General features: G+C 41.5%; 1 protein-coding gene across 1 annotated transcript; it reads left to right on the top strand.

The window, feature by feature from the left end:
- Positions 1-2,508: 2,508 nt before the first annotated feature.
- On the top strand, positions 2,509-6,579 carry kiss1ra (KISS1 receptor a). Its single transcript, XM_067252629.1, has 5 exons — positions 2,509-2,758; positions 3,700-3,824; positions 5,037-5,172; positions 5,467-5,705; positions 5,912-6,579. The coding sequence occupies exons 1-5, from the start codon at positions 2,509-2,511 to the stop codon at positions 6,299-6,301; spliced, it is 1,140 nt and encodes a 379-aa protein (XP_067108730.1). The 3' UTR covers positions 6,302-6,579.
- Positions 6,580-19,374: the final 12,795 nt, after the last annotated feature.

Genomic DNA, 19,374 nt, shown 5'->3' with positions numbered 1-19,374 from the left:
TAAGACTTCAAACATGTTTTATCTTTTCATGTTTAGAATATTGTTTCTTTCCAATGAAGTTATGTTTTAATTATGAATTTTGTCCACAGTTGTCGATTCTGACACATCATGGAGCTTCATTATACATTCTCAAAGATAGTTTCTTACTGAAACAAACCCTTGAGGAATCAATGCATCATTTACATTATTTATAGCCAATCAAACACCATCTCTCACCATCACATGTGCTTTGGTAAACTGTTCTGCTTTCTGGTACACTTTTTTCTAATTTTTAAATATTATAGAGGCAATAGTTGTTTTGCCTTTAATGATTGTTGAACAGTTGTTCAGACTAACACCTTCAGCCTCTCACAAACACTTGAACACAATACAAACAATTAAAATGCTTTACGTCAGTACAAAACTACTGTCCATCATTTATCACAGACAATAGATTTTGCTTTTTGTAAACAACATGTTATGTAAGTCTGAATAGAGACCTTTGAGGTACTGTTATGTAATGTATTGTACAAACGTGCAACTGTTTAACACCTGGTATCGAAACTTAATGTGGTAGTCTTGCTTAAATCATCAAAACCCACATGTTGTTCTCAAGCCTCCAAGGTATCCTTCCTGATCCATATGATAATTATGTGAATGCGGAGGCAAATTGCTCATCTTCATTTTGGACTAAAGGGGCTATGACACACACAGCATCATTATGTCAATTGGTAATCAGATACTATTTTTGTTGGTGTAAGGCTATAAAGACTTACATTTTCTTAAAGATTGATTCAGGGCAAAAACATTTTCTCTGGGTGTTCCATTCACACATCTTTAACTTCCTCTTTCATTCACACTTCTCATTTTCCAGTGTGTATCTGATTATTATTATTTTTGAATGGCATTAAGTAAAAATCAGCAATCCTTATGAACAGCCACCACTACTGAGATTGACTGCTACCATATTTGATTTGGTAGGTGTGTCAGACTGAGGTCACCTATTGACGACAGCTATCAAGTATAGCATAATAGTTGTATATTGGAGTAAATGCTGTCATGCAATCAGTCTCTGTTCTCCCTTAGAAAAGGTGAATTAACTCTTACCTTCTCTAGGCCTATCATTATGCTCCATGTAGGACATTGCATTGAAAATAACCATTCCAGTAGTCAAAGCAAAGGGAACTATCGTTCAAAACAAAACTGAAGCAAGCTCTTTGGAGCAAATATTATGAATGCATTTTACAGTATATAACTTTTGGCTCTATTCATAATACAATGGGCCAGACAAGGCAATCTGGTTCCGGAACTGAAGACTACAGTATGTGCAGGTCAGCATCCATACACATGCACATGCCAATCCACTGTGCCATAGATATTTGACATACTATAGTACATACAGTTCTGGCAAAGTTCCAGACATAAGGCTGTTTTCTGTGGGTCCAACTTGGGTGTTCTACCCCCAGAGGACCCTCTAACATTGGACATCCTTGTTACTAAACCCTGCGATGCCTGACTGTGGCCGGAAGTTCAAGCAGCCCCCCTGCATACAAATGTCAAACGGTGTCAGGGGAACGATACCAGAGGCTCCGTGCAATGATATAAGAATACAAATGTGTGCGTTTTTAGCTTGGGATGACCTTCGAAGCAGAACTGATGAGCAGTGGCGTGACTGACTCCCCTGCATGTCAATGGAGGTGAGCATCCTCTTGTACTGGGTGTAAATGGACAGAAAATATACTGCGTCCAGCAGTATACAGTGGATTAAATGTAGGCTATAAGTTATGTATAGCCTACTTTTGAGAAGCATGTTGTTTTCTATATTTGTCTCAAGTATCACAATTTATTACTACTATCACCCTAGAACTGCTTGTGTTTGAAGTCCACTTCACAACATTATTATTGTCACCACAGTAAATTGCCTGATAGCTGAGTATGACAGTGTTTAAATGGAGTGGCATACTCAAAAACGTCAGTATAAAATGTAGGCCTACTATAAGTCTTAGCAAAATAGCAGATAAACAGCACCACAATATCTTACACATTTTGAACAAAGTGAAAAAAATATTTGTGCGTGTGGCGTACACTGAACTCGAGATGGGGAGCTATATAGCTCCCCATGTTGCTATGGAGACCTGATATCAGCTATTTCTGCCAGAATCCGGCAAGCAGAAACCCACGTGTGCCTGTGGCTCGTTATAAAGCCAGTGCAATCTGGCCGTTGGAGAGAGCACGTTTAGAAAGTCCTTCAAAAACTAGCTATAGGTATAGGTACACATCACTGCTCCCAAAAGGAAAGGGGCTGAACTTCGACAATATATAAAGGTTAAGCAGAGGAATTAAAGGTCATCAAGCTTGACGAAGAACTACAGGAGAACAGGATCTAATTAAAGAGACCGTTTTTACTGATCCATTACCTCTATAATCTTGAATACACACTATTGCTTTACGCACCAGTTTGTTTAAACGTAAGGAAACTCGGTTGTATCATTCTCTCCTGAAAGCTTTAGAGGAACCGCACGCTCCGCTATGTTCGCATCCCATGAATGGAATTCTACGGAGCTGTGGCTGAGCAACTCCTCGGAGTTCAACAGCTCTCGAAAGGATTCAGCAGCAGCGGAGGACGAGGAAGGGGAGGAACATCCGTTCCTAACGGACGCTTGGCTTGTCCCTCTCTTCTTCTCGCTCATCATGCTTGTGGGTCTGGTAGGAAACTCCTTGGTCATCCATGTCATCTCAAAACACAGGCAGATGAGGACCGCCACCAACTTTTATATAGGTGAGCAGGCAGAAGATCCAGCTATAGCTGCAACGTTGGCTGAGCGGGTCCATTCGCACAACTTTGATTTCACGTTCAATAATTACTTGTATTTTCAAATAAAAAAATAACAGAGGAAAATGCAATTTACGATATATGTTGGACATGTTGAAATATTTTGAACAAATATTGTGGCCATTTGAAACTGTGAAACTGAAACTTATGAAAATGAATCATTTGATACCAGGTTCTGTATCCAGGTCTCATACTCCCACAAAGTAAATTCATATTGGTTGACATTTGCATTTGAAATACAGTTGTGAAGTTGTGACACACAACATCATGCATGTCCGTTGTGTGTATGTGGGTGTGTGCATGTGTGTATGTACGTGAGTTTGTTTGTGTGTTTTTTGTGTGTGTGAGTTGTTGTTGAGATGGGCTTGCATGTTTCCATACGTGGAATGAATATTTTATCTGGAGGCTGTTATAAGGGAGCCTGGTTAATATTCCACATATTGTTATTTCCAACGCCACCTGGGAGCTGTGCATGTCCATGTGCGCAATATTTTTCCACTTCTGACTAATCACTGTATATAGATGAATATAACCATAGGCTTTTGCATCACATTATAAATGACCAGATCCAGCCTCTGCACTACAGCAGATTGAATCTGCTGCAATCTTTAATCTTCAAATGTAATGTTCATAGTTTCAAGTGAGTTCTGAAAGAACACGAGACATGAGTTATCCTGTGGCAGATCAGAATTTGATCAGAATATTGATATTGTTGATTACAAACAATAAAAAATCTAACATTCGTACTTTGAATTCAACTCTACTTGACAGTACTTAGACACATGACACAGGATTATAATATACTTGATTATTCTGGTCTCAAAAACCACGTAATGTCATCCCATCACAGAATGTAACCTTTTTGACGGTCCTCCCTCCTCTCCCAGCGAACCTGGCAGCCACTGACATCATCTTCTTGGTATGCTGTGTTCCCTTCACTGCCACACTCTACCCTCTGCCTGGATGGATCTTTGGGGAATTCATGTGCAAATTTGTTGCCTTCCTTCAACAGGTAACACAGAAAGCAAACGCTAAAGTGACAAGATATGGTTGCCCCAATTTAGACTGCCAAGTGCCCCCTGGGTCCTGGTTTCAGAGGAGATTAGATTTGTATTTTATTCGGATAATATGTGATTATCTCGCTGCAAATGTCACTCAGGTGATAGATTTCTCACTTGCGTGACTATTGCCTGTTACCTATTGCATGTGTTTTTTGTTTTGTTTTCCTGAGAATCCATTTTAGTTTTGGTGACTGATCTCACTGATTTTTCATAGGTAGTGAATGTAATGGGGTTTTTATTTGTATTCAGCACACATGTATATTCGTTGTGCATCCTCAGCTTAATGGAAGATGAGCTGGGGTTTGAAATAAAAGGCTTAGCTCAAGTGCAGTAGGTTGGGAGGGCCTCTCTGCTTGGTAGGAGAGGTACAGGCTACATTAGGTTATGATTCATGTTGTATTGTAATTGTAACCTGTCTTGTAGAACTCAAATACGTATGTAATTATCTAAAGTCTAGGAGAGATTAAAAACATTTAAACTAAAAAAGACCATGAGGCTCCCAACAATTTGACTGTGCCGTGACGATGCTGTGACGATGGCTAGGATGGCTTGGTTACAAGCTCCAATCTAACATATAGAATGGTCTCCGTAGTCAGAGTGGGATCAGATTTCAATTATTTAAAAATGTCTTTCTTTCCCTGTCTCTTCTCCGGAGGACCAATGACTCCACTTCACAATTGATATCCACCCAAAGTGGATTGGTTTGAAATGTGTCTAATTCCCACTCATGCAGGTGTATATCATCAGCAAGGTCAATTTACCCACCTCAAGTGGTCACAGATTCCAGTTCAATTTCTTGCTCAGCATGCATCAAACTACAGAAACTCTTTCATGTCTCACATCTTGAATATTCAAACTGGTTGGCTGCCTAGACAGATTCCAAATAATTATGCATTACAGTCCACTTAATTAGTGCTGCAAAGCAGATTGCGCTCCTCTCCACTCTCTGTTTAGAGAGGGTTGAGGGCTCTGGCAATGCATCCACACTTTTTCCACTCCAACACAAGAGCACTGGTGCTATTAATGAATTGAAATTCATTATAGTACTCATTTTTGCGGTTGGATTAAGTGTGACAAGCTTCTTTACATAATTGACATGTTCAAATGTAAGGCCAATCCAGTTTCTCTAGGGTGATAGTTATCAATTGCTGGTTGTTTTGTAGGTGACGGTCCAGGCCACCTGTATCACACTGACAGCTATGAGCGGTGACCGTTGCTATGTCACCGTCTACCCCTTAAAATCTCTCCGCCACCGCACGCCTCGGGTTGCCATGATAGTCAGCATCTGCATTTGGATCGGTGAGTAACACAGCCAGAGGGTGGGCAGTCGAATCTGACTGTTCTCTACAATAGAAGTAAACCAACCATAAATTGCATGTAGACACTTTTGCTGAGCACATTGAGAAGGCGAATGTAAACTTTAGCACACTTTATTTTTAGGTATCCTATGGATAGCTTCTTTATTATAATTACCTACTATACATAATCTTTACTGACCCCCTTAAAAATGAAATGTCATCACAAAATCTGATCCATTACAGAGCTCGATGTCTCTAGTCCTATCCTGTCATATCTCTTTCCTTCCTCCTCCAGGTTCCTTCCTCCTCTCCATCCCTATTTTCCTGTACCAGAGGATCGAAGAGGGATACTGGTACGGTCCCAGGCATTACTGCATGGAACGCTTTCCCTCTAAGGCCCACGAGAGGGCCTTCATTCTCTACCAGTTCATAGCTGCCTACCTCCTGCCTATCCTCACCATCTCCCTCTGTTACACTCTGATGCTGAAGAGGGTGGGGCAGCCTGCTGTTGAGCCGGTTGACAACAACTACCAGGTCAGGGCTTTGTGAACACAAAACAACATTGCCAGCACCAGTGCATGTCCATAATGAATGCACAATGGTGTCCTTGGGCGTTGTCCTTGGTGGATGTTCTAGGTAGTAAACTTATGATCATTGTCACACCTAACAGTTCTGATCGATCGGTCGACTGAAAGATAGATGAAATCAACGTAATTTGAATGACTCTCCCTATGCCACAGGTCAACCTGCTGTCAGAGAGGACCATCTCCATAAGAAGCAAAATCTCCAAGATGGTGGTGGTCATCGTCCTCCTCTTCACTGTCTGCTGGGGTCCCATCCAGCTCTTTGTGCTTTTCCAGTCTTTCTACCCTGACTACCAGCCCAACTACGCCACCTACAAGATCAAGACGTGGGCCAACTGCATGTCTTACGCCAACTCCTCTGTCAACCCTTTCGTTTACGGCTTCATGGGCGGCAGCTTCAGGAAGTCCTTCAGGAAGACCTTCCCTTTCCTCTTCAAGCACAAGGTGAGGGACAGCAGCGTGACATTGCGAACTGCCAACGCCGAGATCAAGTTTGTGGCCGCGGAGGAAGGCAACGTCAACAACAACAACAGTGATGGGAAATGACTACAGGAAGTAAAAACAACATGAATAACTACAGGAAGTAAAAACGACATGAATGACTACAGGAATAAACTACAGGAACTATGATAGAGAGCATCATTTACTGTGTGTTGGCTGTTCTTCATGAAACAGACCATTAATTGACATATTCACTATTAAACATGGGACCATTTGAGATAATTGAATGTAATAATTGAAATACTTGGAATCACAGATTATGCAGTTACAGAATGATTTGATTGACAATCTATATGACCTTGTAAGAACTCAAATATGAAATAACAAGCTCTTCTTGATTATTAAAGCCATTTGTTACCCAATGAAAAAACAAACAGATTGAAGCATGCTTCCTGAATGGAGAGATGGATGACTGTAGAAATGCTGTCACATGCAGACTCAGATGCCAGGGAAGTTGGAGACATGTGTAAGAACCTGCAGTAGCAGCAAAGTGGGTAATGAGGCATGGGCGGTGTTTACTCACTTATTATGTTCCACCTTCACGCCTCTCCAACATACAACACAGAGCACAGGTGTCAGGTCAGGCGGCCAGCCACACCCTCATGGGAATGCAAGAAACAAGATTCCTATGGCATTACCTTACCTGACTCTGTCCCCTTCCTTTTTCCTGATAAAAGAACCCATGTAGGATTAAGTTATTCAAACTGTGACCGCCCACGTGTTGCCAGCCTTTTGTCTTTATTTCAATTGCATATCGGAAAATCTGTGCTGTTGAAACAGAATTTAATTAAACCACATTCTTCATTCAGCTTTGTTTGAAGTTGAGATACAGAAAGTAGGTCTTTTTGATTCCACAGAAGGATTTAACCAAATATTGAAGGTCAATTAGAACATTGTACATTGATGGGTTGTGAAAATTAATATCCTGAAAGACCAGCCTTCCAGCACCTAATTTAAAATAGCCAACTGTGAATCACATATAATTACCTTTCTTGAATATTTGCTATGACCAGACAGCCTGGATGTAGTCAGATCTGTCTCAGTGGCCAGTAACTCCATAGTTCAATACAGTCATTTCAGAGGATTCTGAACTTATCTGTTTTAAATTGTATGTTGACCTTTCTGTCCTGTGTACTAGATGGACAGTTTTTATTGTCATTCAACAGTACAGGCTGGGTGCACATATGAACAACATTTGTTCATATATTAAAAATATAGCATATAAATACAAAAATCTTTTGCAACTAGTGGCATATAAGTATAGTTGTTGCATATGACAGACCAGTTCACTGGCTCAGGCTCACTGTAAGGCATAGGGATTAGGGGTTATTTACTGAACTCTGATAGCTTGTGGAAAGATATATAAATAGAACATTTTATTTTTTCCTTCCTGCTGCAGTCTTAGTTTGAGATCAGGAAATGTAGACACCAGACACCAGTATATACAGTAAACTGTCACGGTGTGAGGTGGGGTTGGACCCAAACGCAGGGGAGTCGGCAGGCATGGCAGAAACAAGGGTTTATTCTCAAAAACTGGGAACAGATAGGGTACTCACACAGACAGGTATGGTAAGGACAAGACAAAGACTGGACACATAACAGAAAACACAATAACGCTAACGAGAACAGGTGAAGACAATGACAGATAAACACTAGGGCAGGACAAAAAACTGAAACCGGGGGGGGCACGGCTGTGGCCGTGACAGTAAACAATCTGAATCCAGTAGTTTAAAAATGCGTATATTAGAATAATGTATTCATAAACACATTTGTCTGTGGTTGTGTTGTTGTTGCTAATAACAATAAATGAATGTATTTCTAACTTGGACAAAAGTCACCTTGTCATTTTATAACTTTTTTCTTTTTTACTCCTAATGCATCGTCTTGTACAGCATATGTGGCCAAGAAAGGTTTTCTCAGGGACGACAGTTGGATATTTTTTTACCCTATCGTATTATACTGTATATATTTTCTTTATAAAGTCATGGAAAGCAACAAGGATGTTATTGGATTTGTGTGGGCTGTATTGTTCAGGTCAAAACTGAATGTACAGGTTGTGGAAGTAGAAGCAGTCAATACCATGGTAACTGCAGGCGCCTGCAATATGAAGTTCACCCCATGGAATAAAATTCAGATTGTTATTCCCGGGCTTACATCAGCCACAATCAACCTGTCAGCATGCACCCAGATCAGCTTCATATTACAGTACTGTAACTAAGAAACAAGAAAGTCTGGATGAAATACAAGTGAGCTGCACACTGGAAATAACTGTACGTTGATGTCGTTTTTGACAATGGCCAGGTTCACAAACCTAGAGATTTGAGTTCAACTACATCATCAATAACTATCCAACAAGCCTCACATTTATCTATTCTCACCACCCCATTGTCATTCTCCAACACAGCCTAGTCCACCTCTTTAACCTCTTGTCATTGACAGTTGGGAAACATGCTACCAAACTTCTGCTGCTGGCAGGTAATCACTCAACTAAAGACCTTTCACTCTCAACTGGATGGCTGTTGAGATTCGAAAGCCAGTACTGGGAGCAAATAATCACTGGTGGAAAATCGATTGAGGTTTACAAAAATCCAGACACCCTGACAGTCAATTTGACAGCCATGGCCAGGTGCAAAAAAAGGCTAGGTGATGTGTGTAAATTGGAAGGATTGTAAAAGGTCAGTTTTCAATAACACTATGTAAAAATGTCAGATTCAGACTTCAGACAGGTTGGATCAAAGCTCCTGCTGAGAGGAAAGGAGTCAGACTCAGAGACAGAAAAAGGGAGAATGAGATACATAGAGTATGAAAGAGAGGAACTGAGAGGTGGGAAAGGTGAGAGAAAGAGACAGAAAAGGGTAAAGAGGGAAAGAAGAGAGAAAGAATGAGAGAGAGAAAGAGCGAGAGAGAGACAGAGACAGAGAGAGAAAGAGAGAGAGAGGGAGAAATAGCGAATGAAATAAAAAAGAAATTATACCTGGGGCTGTGACAATTTTGGACTTCACAGGGAGGTTTTTAGAAATGAGTCTCTGGAAGGCCAATTGATGGTAACTTAACTCTACTCAAATGTCAACATCATTATGACCAATATTTTAGGTTAGGTAATTGAGATAAAACCATTATTTTACTTTACAACAATACTGACTGATTTAGACCAGGTCATGGAACTCTCCAGGAAATGTACTTCCTGTTTTGTATCATTCAGTCCATTAGTCCACATGGACATACATCGGCACATACACCTGGGCCTGTGAGTTGGGGTTCTAATAGACAGATAGTTCACCTGCTGACATCTAGCATTTTCAGCATGGCTTCCTATGAAAAGAACACTACAGACTGCAACTAAAATACCGGTTTACAGCATGCCATTTGGCTATAGGAATACAATTGATTTATACAGCCCCTGATCTGTGCCATATCCTTATTAGAGGGGGAACATTTTGTCCGTGAACTTTGAGAAAATGTATCCATTGTGTTTTCTTCCCTTAGGTTTCCTGAGGAGGGAGGCAGAGAGCCAAAGTAACTTGGGGACAGAGCCTTTAGTTGGACAACCATAAATCAAAGGGAGAAAAACAGGCGAGAAATGACCCGCCGAGAAGCCTAATCCACCATGGGAGTTTGTCTTGGCAAAAACTTTTGAAACGAAGGGAAAATACTGTACTATATTTGAGTTTTAGGGAGTGTGTGTGCGTGTTTGTGTAAGAGACCTGGCTTCTGTTGGGGGACTGACTGTTGGGGGACTGACTAGAGAGAGAGAGAGAGAGAGAGAGAGAGAGAGAGAGAGAGAGAGAGAGAGAGAGAGAGAGAGAGAGAGAGAAGAAACTGTGGAAAAAAAGAAAGATGAGAATGTGAGAGAGAGCATGCACAAATAAAATGAGGGTAAAGACGGAGAGAGGGAGAAAGAGAGAGACGAGAAAGAGAGAAAGAGAGAAATAGATTTACAGATAGAGAGCAGAGACAGCAATCTGAGGGTGTGTGGATTCTAGCACTCCTGTTCTGGATCAGACACCACATTAGATCCAGCAGGGGCCCAGGAGGGTTGAAGGCCCCAGCTAAATGGAACAGACAGGCCAAGCATCATGCTCCTACCATACCACAGCCACTCTGGAGACTCACTTGAATCACATACTCGTTACATCCAGGCCAGCAGGCTACATTATGGACAGAAAGGATTGACGCGAATAGGTCGTCTGCGAACTGACGGAACAGAAAGGAAAAACATTGTCAGCCCTGGAAAGAGGAAAGACACCACCAGTCGCACAAAGAGCCCATTCTAGAGGAGCGGGTGGTGGAGTTAGGGGGGTGGGCTGTGGGTGCCCCTGCACTCTACGTCAGAACAGTCAGGAAACCTCAGAACAGAGTCATAATGGGTTGTGTGTATGGGGGGTGGGGGTGTGGGGGGGGGGGGGGCACAGTGATGTGGGGGGTTGGGGGGGGGCTGGGGGCGCGGCATCCTCTGGAACTGGACTGCAGACTGTGAAACCCAATAGTCAGGCAGAGCCCAGGTCTAAAAATAAATGCACCCATGTGCACATAAACACAACAATGTACATGAGGTAAGGCTGATGGGGGTGGAAAGTAGAGAGATGGGTGTGGTAGCCTATGTTTATTTTTTATTTATTTTATTCGTACTGAAATTAAGACATACGCTATTTGCCATGGTTGTAACAGTACACACAAATACATCAACCCCCACCTAGAATATGGGGAGGTGACATGACCGTGAACTCTGATTTCTGTATTTATTGTTGTTTTAATGGTGGTGAACCCAAACAGCCAGACACAGGAGCTAATTGCCCAATCATGGTGAAGTCGAATGGAAACTACAGCTGACTAAGCTCTTTATTGGGACTCTACTGGTCTCATCTGGTTCTGTATTTTGTATTTTAGGATTATTACAACATGTACTATGCTTGTTCATTTATATTATAAATTATGATTATTGTTATGCACTGTATTTTAATTTATAGTTTTGTAAAAAAAAAAAAATCACCTCTGCTGCTGAAACAATAATAAATAGTCCATGTTTTTAATAATTAAAACATTAATAAGTGTTGTCTTCTCTTATCTGTCTCTCTAGCTACTAGGTCTCTAACTGGGCCCCTCCTCAGTACACTTCCTTTGAGAGCTCAGTCAGATCTCCTGTCGTGCACAGGGCCCAGGTGCTCCTGGAGCTTACTGTGTGTTTGCAGCAAGCAGGTACACACAGACAAGCTAACTGGCAGGCCAACTGACAGATAGGCCTACAGACAGGTGCCGGCAGGCATTCAGGTAGGTAGGAAGATTATCAGGCTGAAAGGGAGGCAGGCAGACAAGTAGGGCTCCACTCAGCCAGCTGGATCAGGAAGGCAGGTATTATTAATACCTGTGCCAAGAGACACTTAAATTGCAGCCACTCAGTCTAGCACAAACACGCCCGTCTGGGTACTGATTACACACACACACACACACACACACACGCACACATATTCAGACACACTAGGATGGGCACAAAAGAAGACATCATATAATAGATCGGCACCTCTCTCTGACAGTATGACGAACTCCTTCCAAGTCGCTTCGCTTGTCCTTTCATGTTGGAGACAGACAACTGGAGCGGGCTGAGTTTAATACAGTAGGGAGGATTCTAATTGCCCCCTTTAAACTGCATCAACTCAATACTTGTCTTTTATTTACGGCCTGAAAAAGATCTCTGCTCTGATTTCAGGGTAGTGGTGAGGATCTTCCATGATCACATTTAATATGATGTAGCTGGGAACAATAGCTCAGAGGGACAGTTTCACATCTTATATGGTCAAACAATATTGTGTTACTGTATTGGTTGCAATGGACCGGTTCCTGTATTCGCATAGCTAGTAAAACATCTCAGGTATTGGAAATGAGCTAAATAAACTCAGAGGTTTGCAGCCAGTTATACAACTCAATGCAGTATGCCCCCCAAAGCTCATTGGCAGTGGCAAGGTACTACTTCAGGAAATGTGTATAGTCACTCAAGATTTTTTTTAGTTTTCAAACATTTTCTAAATCTATTCCAAAATCCTGGATATCCAGGAGCTTGGACACTCATGAACCTGAACAATGAACTCATGTTCACCAGAGGGGAAGCTGATTGGAGAGTGAAATTAGGTTATTAGATTTTTTCTAACATAGGTTCTTATTGTAAATTTGTCAAGAGTTTGACGTTGTTTTAATATAAATGCCACGTAATTTCCATTTGCAATATGTTTCTGGGATCAAAACTTAATTTGATAATTGATCCTTCATCACCATGCAACATACTGATTTAGTCATTCAGTAAAATTATGCTGCATTGTTCAGAGAGACTGTTGACCAAAGCAAACTAAGATTCAATAATACTTTTGCTCATGCCATGTAAAAATCAACAGACATAATTTTGTTTTGAAAGGATTGAAAATATTCTGGTAGGCGTGTAATGTGTAATATATTTTCAAACTATTGCAGAGTAAATATGCTGTATTCTTTAATTGTCTGATTATTACAACTTTTGTCAGTAAAGTAGTATTCATGAGAAATCATATTTAAAATAGTTTTGAATATATACTTTTTCAGACATAAAAACTAATGAAAATACACATCTGTAGTAAATTACAGAAAACACTTGTAAAAACAGTTTGTATATAATATTAAAACAGGTTTTAAATTGTAACACACACAACCACTATTCAAAATATGCGGCACCATTAAAAACATTCACTTCACTCACATAAATCCAAAGAGTGGGACAGCTGCGTGTTTGGACTGACTTTCATACCGTGTAATGGAGTAATTACTGCTTGTCCCCCAGGTCATGAACCAGCCTATTGCCATGTTCTAGACTGGGCCGACTGGAAATGACAAACCTAATCGGCCTGCTACAGCCCAGCTAAAAACAACTTCACCTGTTACAACAGTTCCCTCTAAGAGAGGGAATGGAACATATTCAGTATGACCTTTAAGTCCCGTAATTAGCTATGCTGTTCAAATTCAGCATTGCACGATATATCACAGAGAGAGGGTACATACTGTATATTCATCGCGGAGTGATTTATTATTAGCTGTGAAAAGTCCGAGTTGGGATGTCCTGGGATATTTCAACTCATGGAACGTCTCTCGTCCAATCAGAAACTAATCAGCTAAATAAGTCGATAGAACCCAATTGTTTTATAAGTAATATCAATGTACTACAGTCGACTTGAGTCAGTCATGATGAAGTAATATCAATGTACTACAGTCGACTTGAGTCAGTCATGATGAAGTAATATCAATGTACTACAGTTGACCTGAGTCAGTCATGAAATTATCTAATTAAATACAAAAAGTGCGATCATAAAATTAGAGTTAAAGACAAGGTTCCTGTCTTCATGCAGTCATTCATTATCTTAACTGAATGGTGATTAGATGTTGGCCAGTCTGAGCGTGGGATGAAGGAGAAATTATAGCAACAGACATCCATCCACTCCTCTCGACCAGGAGTTTCTTTAACCTTAAGGTTAAGGTCTCAAAGCACCTCTTTTGCTTTTACATTTAATTACCTAAAAGTACACCATGGGTTCTGAGAGAAAGAGAAACTGCAGATACATAATGAGAGCGAGTTCAATTCTCTGTGGAGTGAGTCTTTCTCTTACGCAATGTTGTCACTCAACATTCCGTCCCGAGATCTACGCGTTCTTATGTCTCAGCATATTGTTTGTAATTTGAAAGAGGACCATGTGATGATCAAAAACATTCCATCCCGAGACCTGAGGCGACCTCTAGAACATCGTTGCCAGTCTGACATCCCACAAGTACTGCTTCTGGATAACTAGAAATGTAAGATTTTCCTTGTTCCTTCTGTATCACTTCTTTATTTTCTTCTCTTTTTAATTTGAGAACCCTGTCAGCTCTCCTCATCTCAACACGTCGCACGCCATGCCATGTGCTCGCCTTCATCTTTCTTTATCTTTCTTCTCTATCTTTATCTTTCTCCAAACTTGATTTCCCTCTCTCTCTAATTTCACCCTCTCTTCCTAAAATGTATTTTCCCGTCCTCCCCCAGCCCCTCCACTCATAGACAGCGTCAGCCCCCTTATTCTTCTCTTTATTTATTGGGTCTTTCCAAACAAGCCTCCTGGTGGTGCAGGGGTGGTCAGACCAGGCCTCTTTGTCCCCCGCTTCCTGTGTGAGTCATTGCAGCATTGTGGCACACTCAACAAGTGGTTCATTACCACACGCATGTTGAAACACATGTCCTGCCTGAAATAGAGACCAGTTCAAAACTTTGCCTTGGGATTCGCTGCATTATTTCCCTCCGTTTACTGTGCAGATGTGTCATAGATTATGTGCAGTGAATATCCAACCTTTCTAAATATAAATATTTTTTCTTGTTGGTTTTGTGTTTTAGTCTTTTTGTGTGTGTGTGTGTGCTTGGCAAGACGGGGGTGGGAGGGGGGGGGGGTGAGGGCAAAGGGTTGTCTTTGGCACCCACATATCCCAGAAGAGCTTGTGTCTGTGAGTCATTCACCTTGAACGCGCACATAGCTGGAGTTTGAGTCACGGGGGGAAACGCCCTTCAACCACCACTCAACCAGTTTTCTCTGTGTCTCGTTCTCACAAAGCCCATTTTTTCACACATCATTCACACGCTCAAAGTCATTGGGACTTGTTCCTATGAAAACATAAGGTGAATGGGCCCTTTCTTGTTGTTTCATTTGACAGTGCAAACTATAGTTTTATTAAACATTATTCATCAAACGATAGTTGTGAAAGGGAGAAAATACATTCATGGTTAAAAAATATCTTACATTTGATCATCCAGAACCTAACAATAAAGTAAACTTTATTAAAAAAATGCCCATTGCATTGTAACATGTATATTTCTAAGCTTCTTCACACATTGCCTGAATGCAGGACACAGTGAGTGCAGGACCCAATGTGTCTTGAATTTCAGCTTCTGTTGACTGACAACACCTTGAATCGCATCATTAATGACATGTAAATCCACGGGGAGGGGAACCCTGCAAATAGTGCACCACAATGAGAAGCCCAGTCCAAGTGCATGATCAGTTTCACCTGAAAACATTGTAAGAAAATTGTTTTACATCACAATCGAACTGACCACAACCGGCGCCTTAAATTCCCTTCTCAGTATCAAACAGTCTTAATTGATTTATGACGTTAGTGTTATTCATTTGCCATGGAATCCCTGAGGAGCAAAACAGCACTAGACTCCAGAGTCACAAGACTAAAAACAAAGCTACTCTGAAGCACAGTTTCCACATGCTGGCTATTCCAGTAACACTGGCAGAGTGCTCCTTTTTTCCATATAATGGACTGTGAGGAAGGAGAGAAATGTAACAAATTGATTAAAGGTGTGGACATGCTGGTGATGAATAACTGCTTTTTAAGTCTCTGTCACGAACTCTTCATTTGTCTTTCTTTAGTTTTACTGACAGTTCTATTGGACAAAATGACAGTTGGTGTTATAAAAATCATGAGAAAATTTGTTGACTTTTGTAAAGAAAAGAATTTGGAGGTGATAAATTGAAGTTCAAAGCAAATGGCAAATGGAACCAGTAAAAGAATTTCATAACCTAAAAATATATATTTTTGGCTTTGATGTTCTATACAGAATTTATAAGTAAAAAACATTGACTATAAATAGTGGTTTGAAATACTAACAATGTGGCTCTTTGTAATATCTCTCAATTTAGGGAATCATATGATTTTGAATCACTCAGTCTGGGTAACCAACTTACACAAGTTACACATAATTTATTCCATACAAGTATGCAGTCAAGCCAAAGACCAATATTGTTGTCTGACTACAGCTTTCCTCTGCTCTTCACACTAAATTTGGTACATTTATAGGCACTGGGAACTCTTGCAGTGCTCTGCACATCAGTTGACTAACTGGGTTAAAATACAAAAAATGTAGTCACAAGACCTCTGTCAGCTAACACACTGAGCTAAAGCCAACACTGTACCCATTGGATTTGAAGGAGAGTTCAAATTCTGGTTATTCCTGCACCAAAGGCATAGTCATGGTTACAGATACTTATTTTAAAGCTTGCAGCTCAGATTTTCTCAACTATGTGGGTATACACACATGCACACACACATATACAGTATATCCATAAAAAGTAATGTGTCTCAAAACACAGATATGGTGTCAACACAGTCTGTTGTCCTCGACCCTCTGAGTCTTTGCATTGAGAGCAGACACAACACGAGTGGAAAAAGGACAAGTCTTAACATGCATTGGTAATGGTAACCATATATGAGCTTGTCAGGACCAATGCAGTCAGATGAAGAGTGTGTGGACACCAGGGACCGGCCCAGCGTTTGGACCCGTATCTGGACCATCTCTTGCCTACCTCCCCTTAACGAAGGCTGACTGTGGGAGGAGAGTCCGACTCTGCTTAGTGTAACCCCCTGGAGTTGCATGTAAATCATTAAGCCATGCAAATAAATATGAAATTCTCAGACTCCAAATCGGCCTGACAATTCTCCCGAAGTGGATGGATGGATAGATGGATGGACTAAAGGATGAATTGGTGGATGAACTGATTGGGGTCTTTGCAAAAGAATACACTTCTCACTTACATTACATTTAGTCATTTAGCAGACGCTCTTATCCAGAGCGACTTACAGTAAGTACAGGGACATTCCCCCGAGGCAAGTAGGGTGAAGTGCCTTGCCCAAGGACACAACTTCATGTGGCATGGCCGGGAATCGAACCAGCGACCTTCTGGTTACTAGCCCGATTCTCTAACCGCTCAGCCACCTGACTCCCTGTTATGGCCGTGATGAGTGGAGCCCCTTCTCTCTCCTTTAATGAAACAGGACATGGAGTCTCAGCCCACCCATATTCACAGCCCTCACTGAAAATAACATTTCTCATCTCCATGTCTGTCTCTCTCCGCCATCTGCATTCACGAACCTCAAAGCAATCTGTTAATACTCACATAGAATACGCCTCGGTCCATGCGACAAATAGCAAACACACCCTCTGAATCCAACAGCTCCCCTGAAGCCTTTCAATCTCAGCCTCAAATCTGAGCCTTGCATCTTAACCTCCATCTCACTTCATCTGTTCTGGAAGGCTCCGTCGCTCCTTGATCCACTCTCCAGACCACAGGGATGAGTCACTGGGAAATGAACTGAGGACAGAAACCCAACATTAAGTCTTGGGGAATGTTCTGGGGTTGGAAATCAGAGAGAAGGAGCTGGCGAATGAGGCTGTGCTATGTGAGGCATGGTTCAGCGAGGACTCTGGAATAATAAAGCCAGGCTGTCAGATGAGCATGGTGGTCCACCATGCCTGTCTCTGGTTCAGGCAGGATTTCATAATCCGATTCCAGAATTCTGGGAGTTTGACATTAATAACGTTATTTTCACATTTGTCAGAAACGACTTATTGCCGTTTTCATGGGTTTACTGACTAAAGGTGTAAAGAAAGATAATAAGAAGAGAGAGAGAGACAGAGAGATTAAGAGACAGAGAGAGAGAAAAAGAGAGGAATTGATAGGTAGATAGAGCGAGAGGCAAGGACAGAGAGATGGAGAGATCAAGGATAGACTGAGAATGAAAGATATAGAGATAGAAAGAGAGAGACCCTTGTTGCAGAGAAAAGAAAAAAGCTTGAAATGATTAATAGATCAGCCTAAAAGGATTGTGGTATCGAAGTATTGACGTGCTTTATAAACAAATATGAACTATGGACCTCTGGAATGAGTAAAGGTTGACAAAATTGGTCTAGTATTCAGAAATACAACATGTTTGTGCTAACTGGTTTAACGCTATGATAACTTGGTTTGCTACGTAATCTGCCTCAACGAGTTTATGGAGGTTCAGATCAGACTGGGCAGAAGGCTCCTTTCAGTCCGATATCGGTGAAGTCCCTCCCACCTCAACTGTCTCCATGCCTGCTGCTCTTTCAGTCTCTATCAGTCTGTGTCGGCCTCTTTGTCCGTGACGATGTGTTCCCTGCTAGACCACAGCAGAGGAGGCAGCAGCAGAGTTGTGCATTGGCTGGGGTCAGCTGAGGTAGCCGGGGGGCAGGACAGAGGCTGACCGTCACAGAGGATGTACGTCTCACGCCACACGCCATCTGGCTCTCGTCAAACACAGCCCCGCCTGCTGGACCCAGAGGCCAGCTGGCCGCCCTGCCAGACCAGAACAGACCCACACACTCATGCACTAGCCATGGCGGGAAACACTGGGAAACAAGTCAGATGGCAGCTGGGATTCAAAAAGGAGCTTTTTAACTTCGAAACAAGCATTTGACACAGTTGAAATTTGAATTTGTTGTCTGCTTCTGCATATATCTATACATATATTTGTTTTCAAAGATAGGGCAAGAGATTCATGCATGCGTGGGTGCCTGGGTGGCCTTCTTTAGTCTGCTTGAGGCCAGGCTTAGTTGTGGTGTGGCTAGAGCTGTGGTCTGGGCCATGGTCTGGGCTGGACTGGAGACAGAGGCCACAACAATAGGGAACGTTGAATGTCACAGCCAGGCTGGCTTGCTGTACACAGGGCTGCTTGCCCCAGGGCTCTGTCCCATGCTGCTCTGTCTGTTTGTCTCTCTGGTTGTTTCAATGAATAAACAGGAAATCCTCTTCTGTTGACATTTTCCTCGACATAGAGCATATGATATCCAAAAGACCATCTTATTTGTATCTGATTCTCTACACATGTAAAGTACACTGCAGCATGCTCAAAGTCGAGGCACACAGCATTGGGCTAGACTTAAAGGAAACAGGATTTATGTAAGAGTACTTTTTTGTTTCAGTTCGAACATCTTCAATCAAAACATGCTTTGTATTTGAATAATCAGCATGTATTGACAAGATGATTATTTAAAGGTGGTGTGACTAAGACTAGAAAAATTAATCATCAAGGGAAGTAGTCTACCTGGTTATATACATTTTAGGCACATTGTCAGAAAGTACACTGTCTAATATATATTTTTCTCATAAGGAGAATTTCTTGAGAAGTGAAAACGCACGCTTCTGGGAGACATGGGCCGTGACTCATACACCACAGCTGCCATGTTGGAGTTTGTCATTTGTAATAAATTAGAAAAGGGAAGCAATCCGTCTCTGTTCTTGTACCGACAATAATTAATCTCCCCATGGTTGATA

The sequence above is a fragment of the Osmerus mordax genome, chromosome 16 (genome assembly GCF_038355195.1).
Source record: "Osmerus mordax isolate fOsmMor3 chromosome 16, fOsmMor3.pri, whole genome shotgun sequence".
NCBI lineage: Eukaryota > Metazoa > Chordata > Actinopteri > Osmeriformes > Osmeridae > Osmerus > Osmerus mordax.
The sequence above is the reverse complement of the archived record's forward strand: the minus strand, read 5'-3'. Positions and strand labels throughout refer to the sequence as shown.

What these genes read in the sequence shown, in the direction of transcription:
- kiss1ra (XM_067252629.1), top strand. Translation starts at nt 2,509, where the DNA reads ATGTTCGCATCCCATGAATGGAATTCTACGGAGCTGTGGCTGAGCAAC. An exon ending in TTGTTGCCTTCCTTCAACAG is followed by an intron (nt 3,825 to 5,036) that starts GTAACACAGAAA and finishes GTTGTTTTGTAG; the next exon opens with GTGACGGTCCAGGCCACCTG. An exon ending in CGGTTGACAACAACTACCAG is followed by an intron (nt 5,706 to 5,911) that starts GTCAGGGCTTTG and finishes CCTATGCCACAG; the next exon opens with GTCAACCTGCTGTCAGAGAG.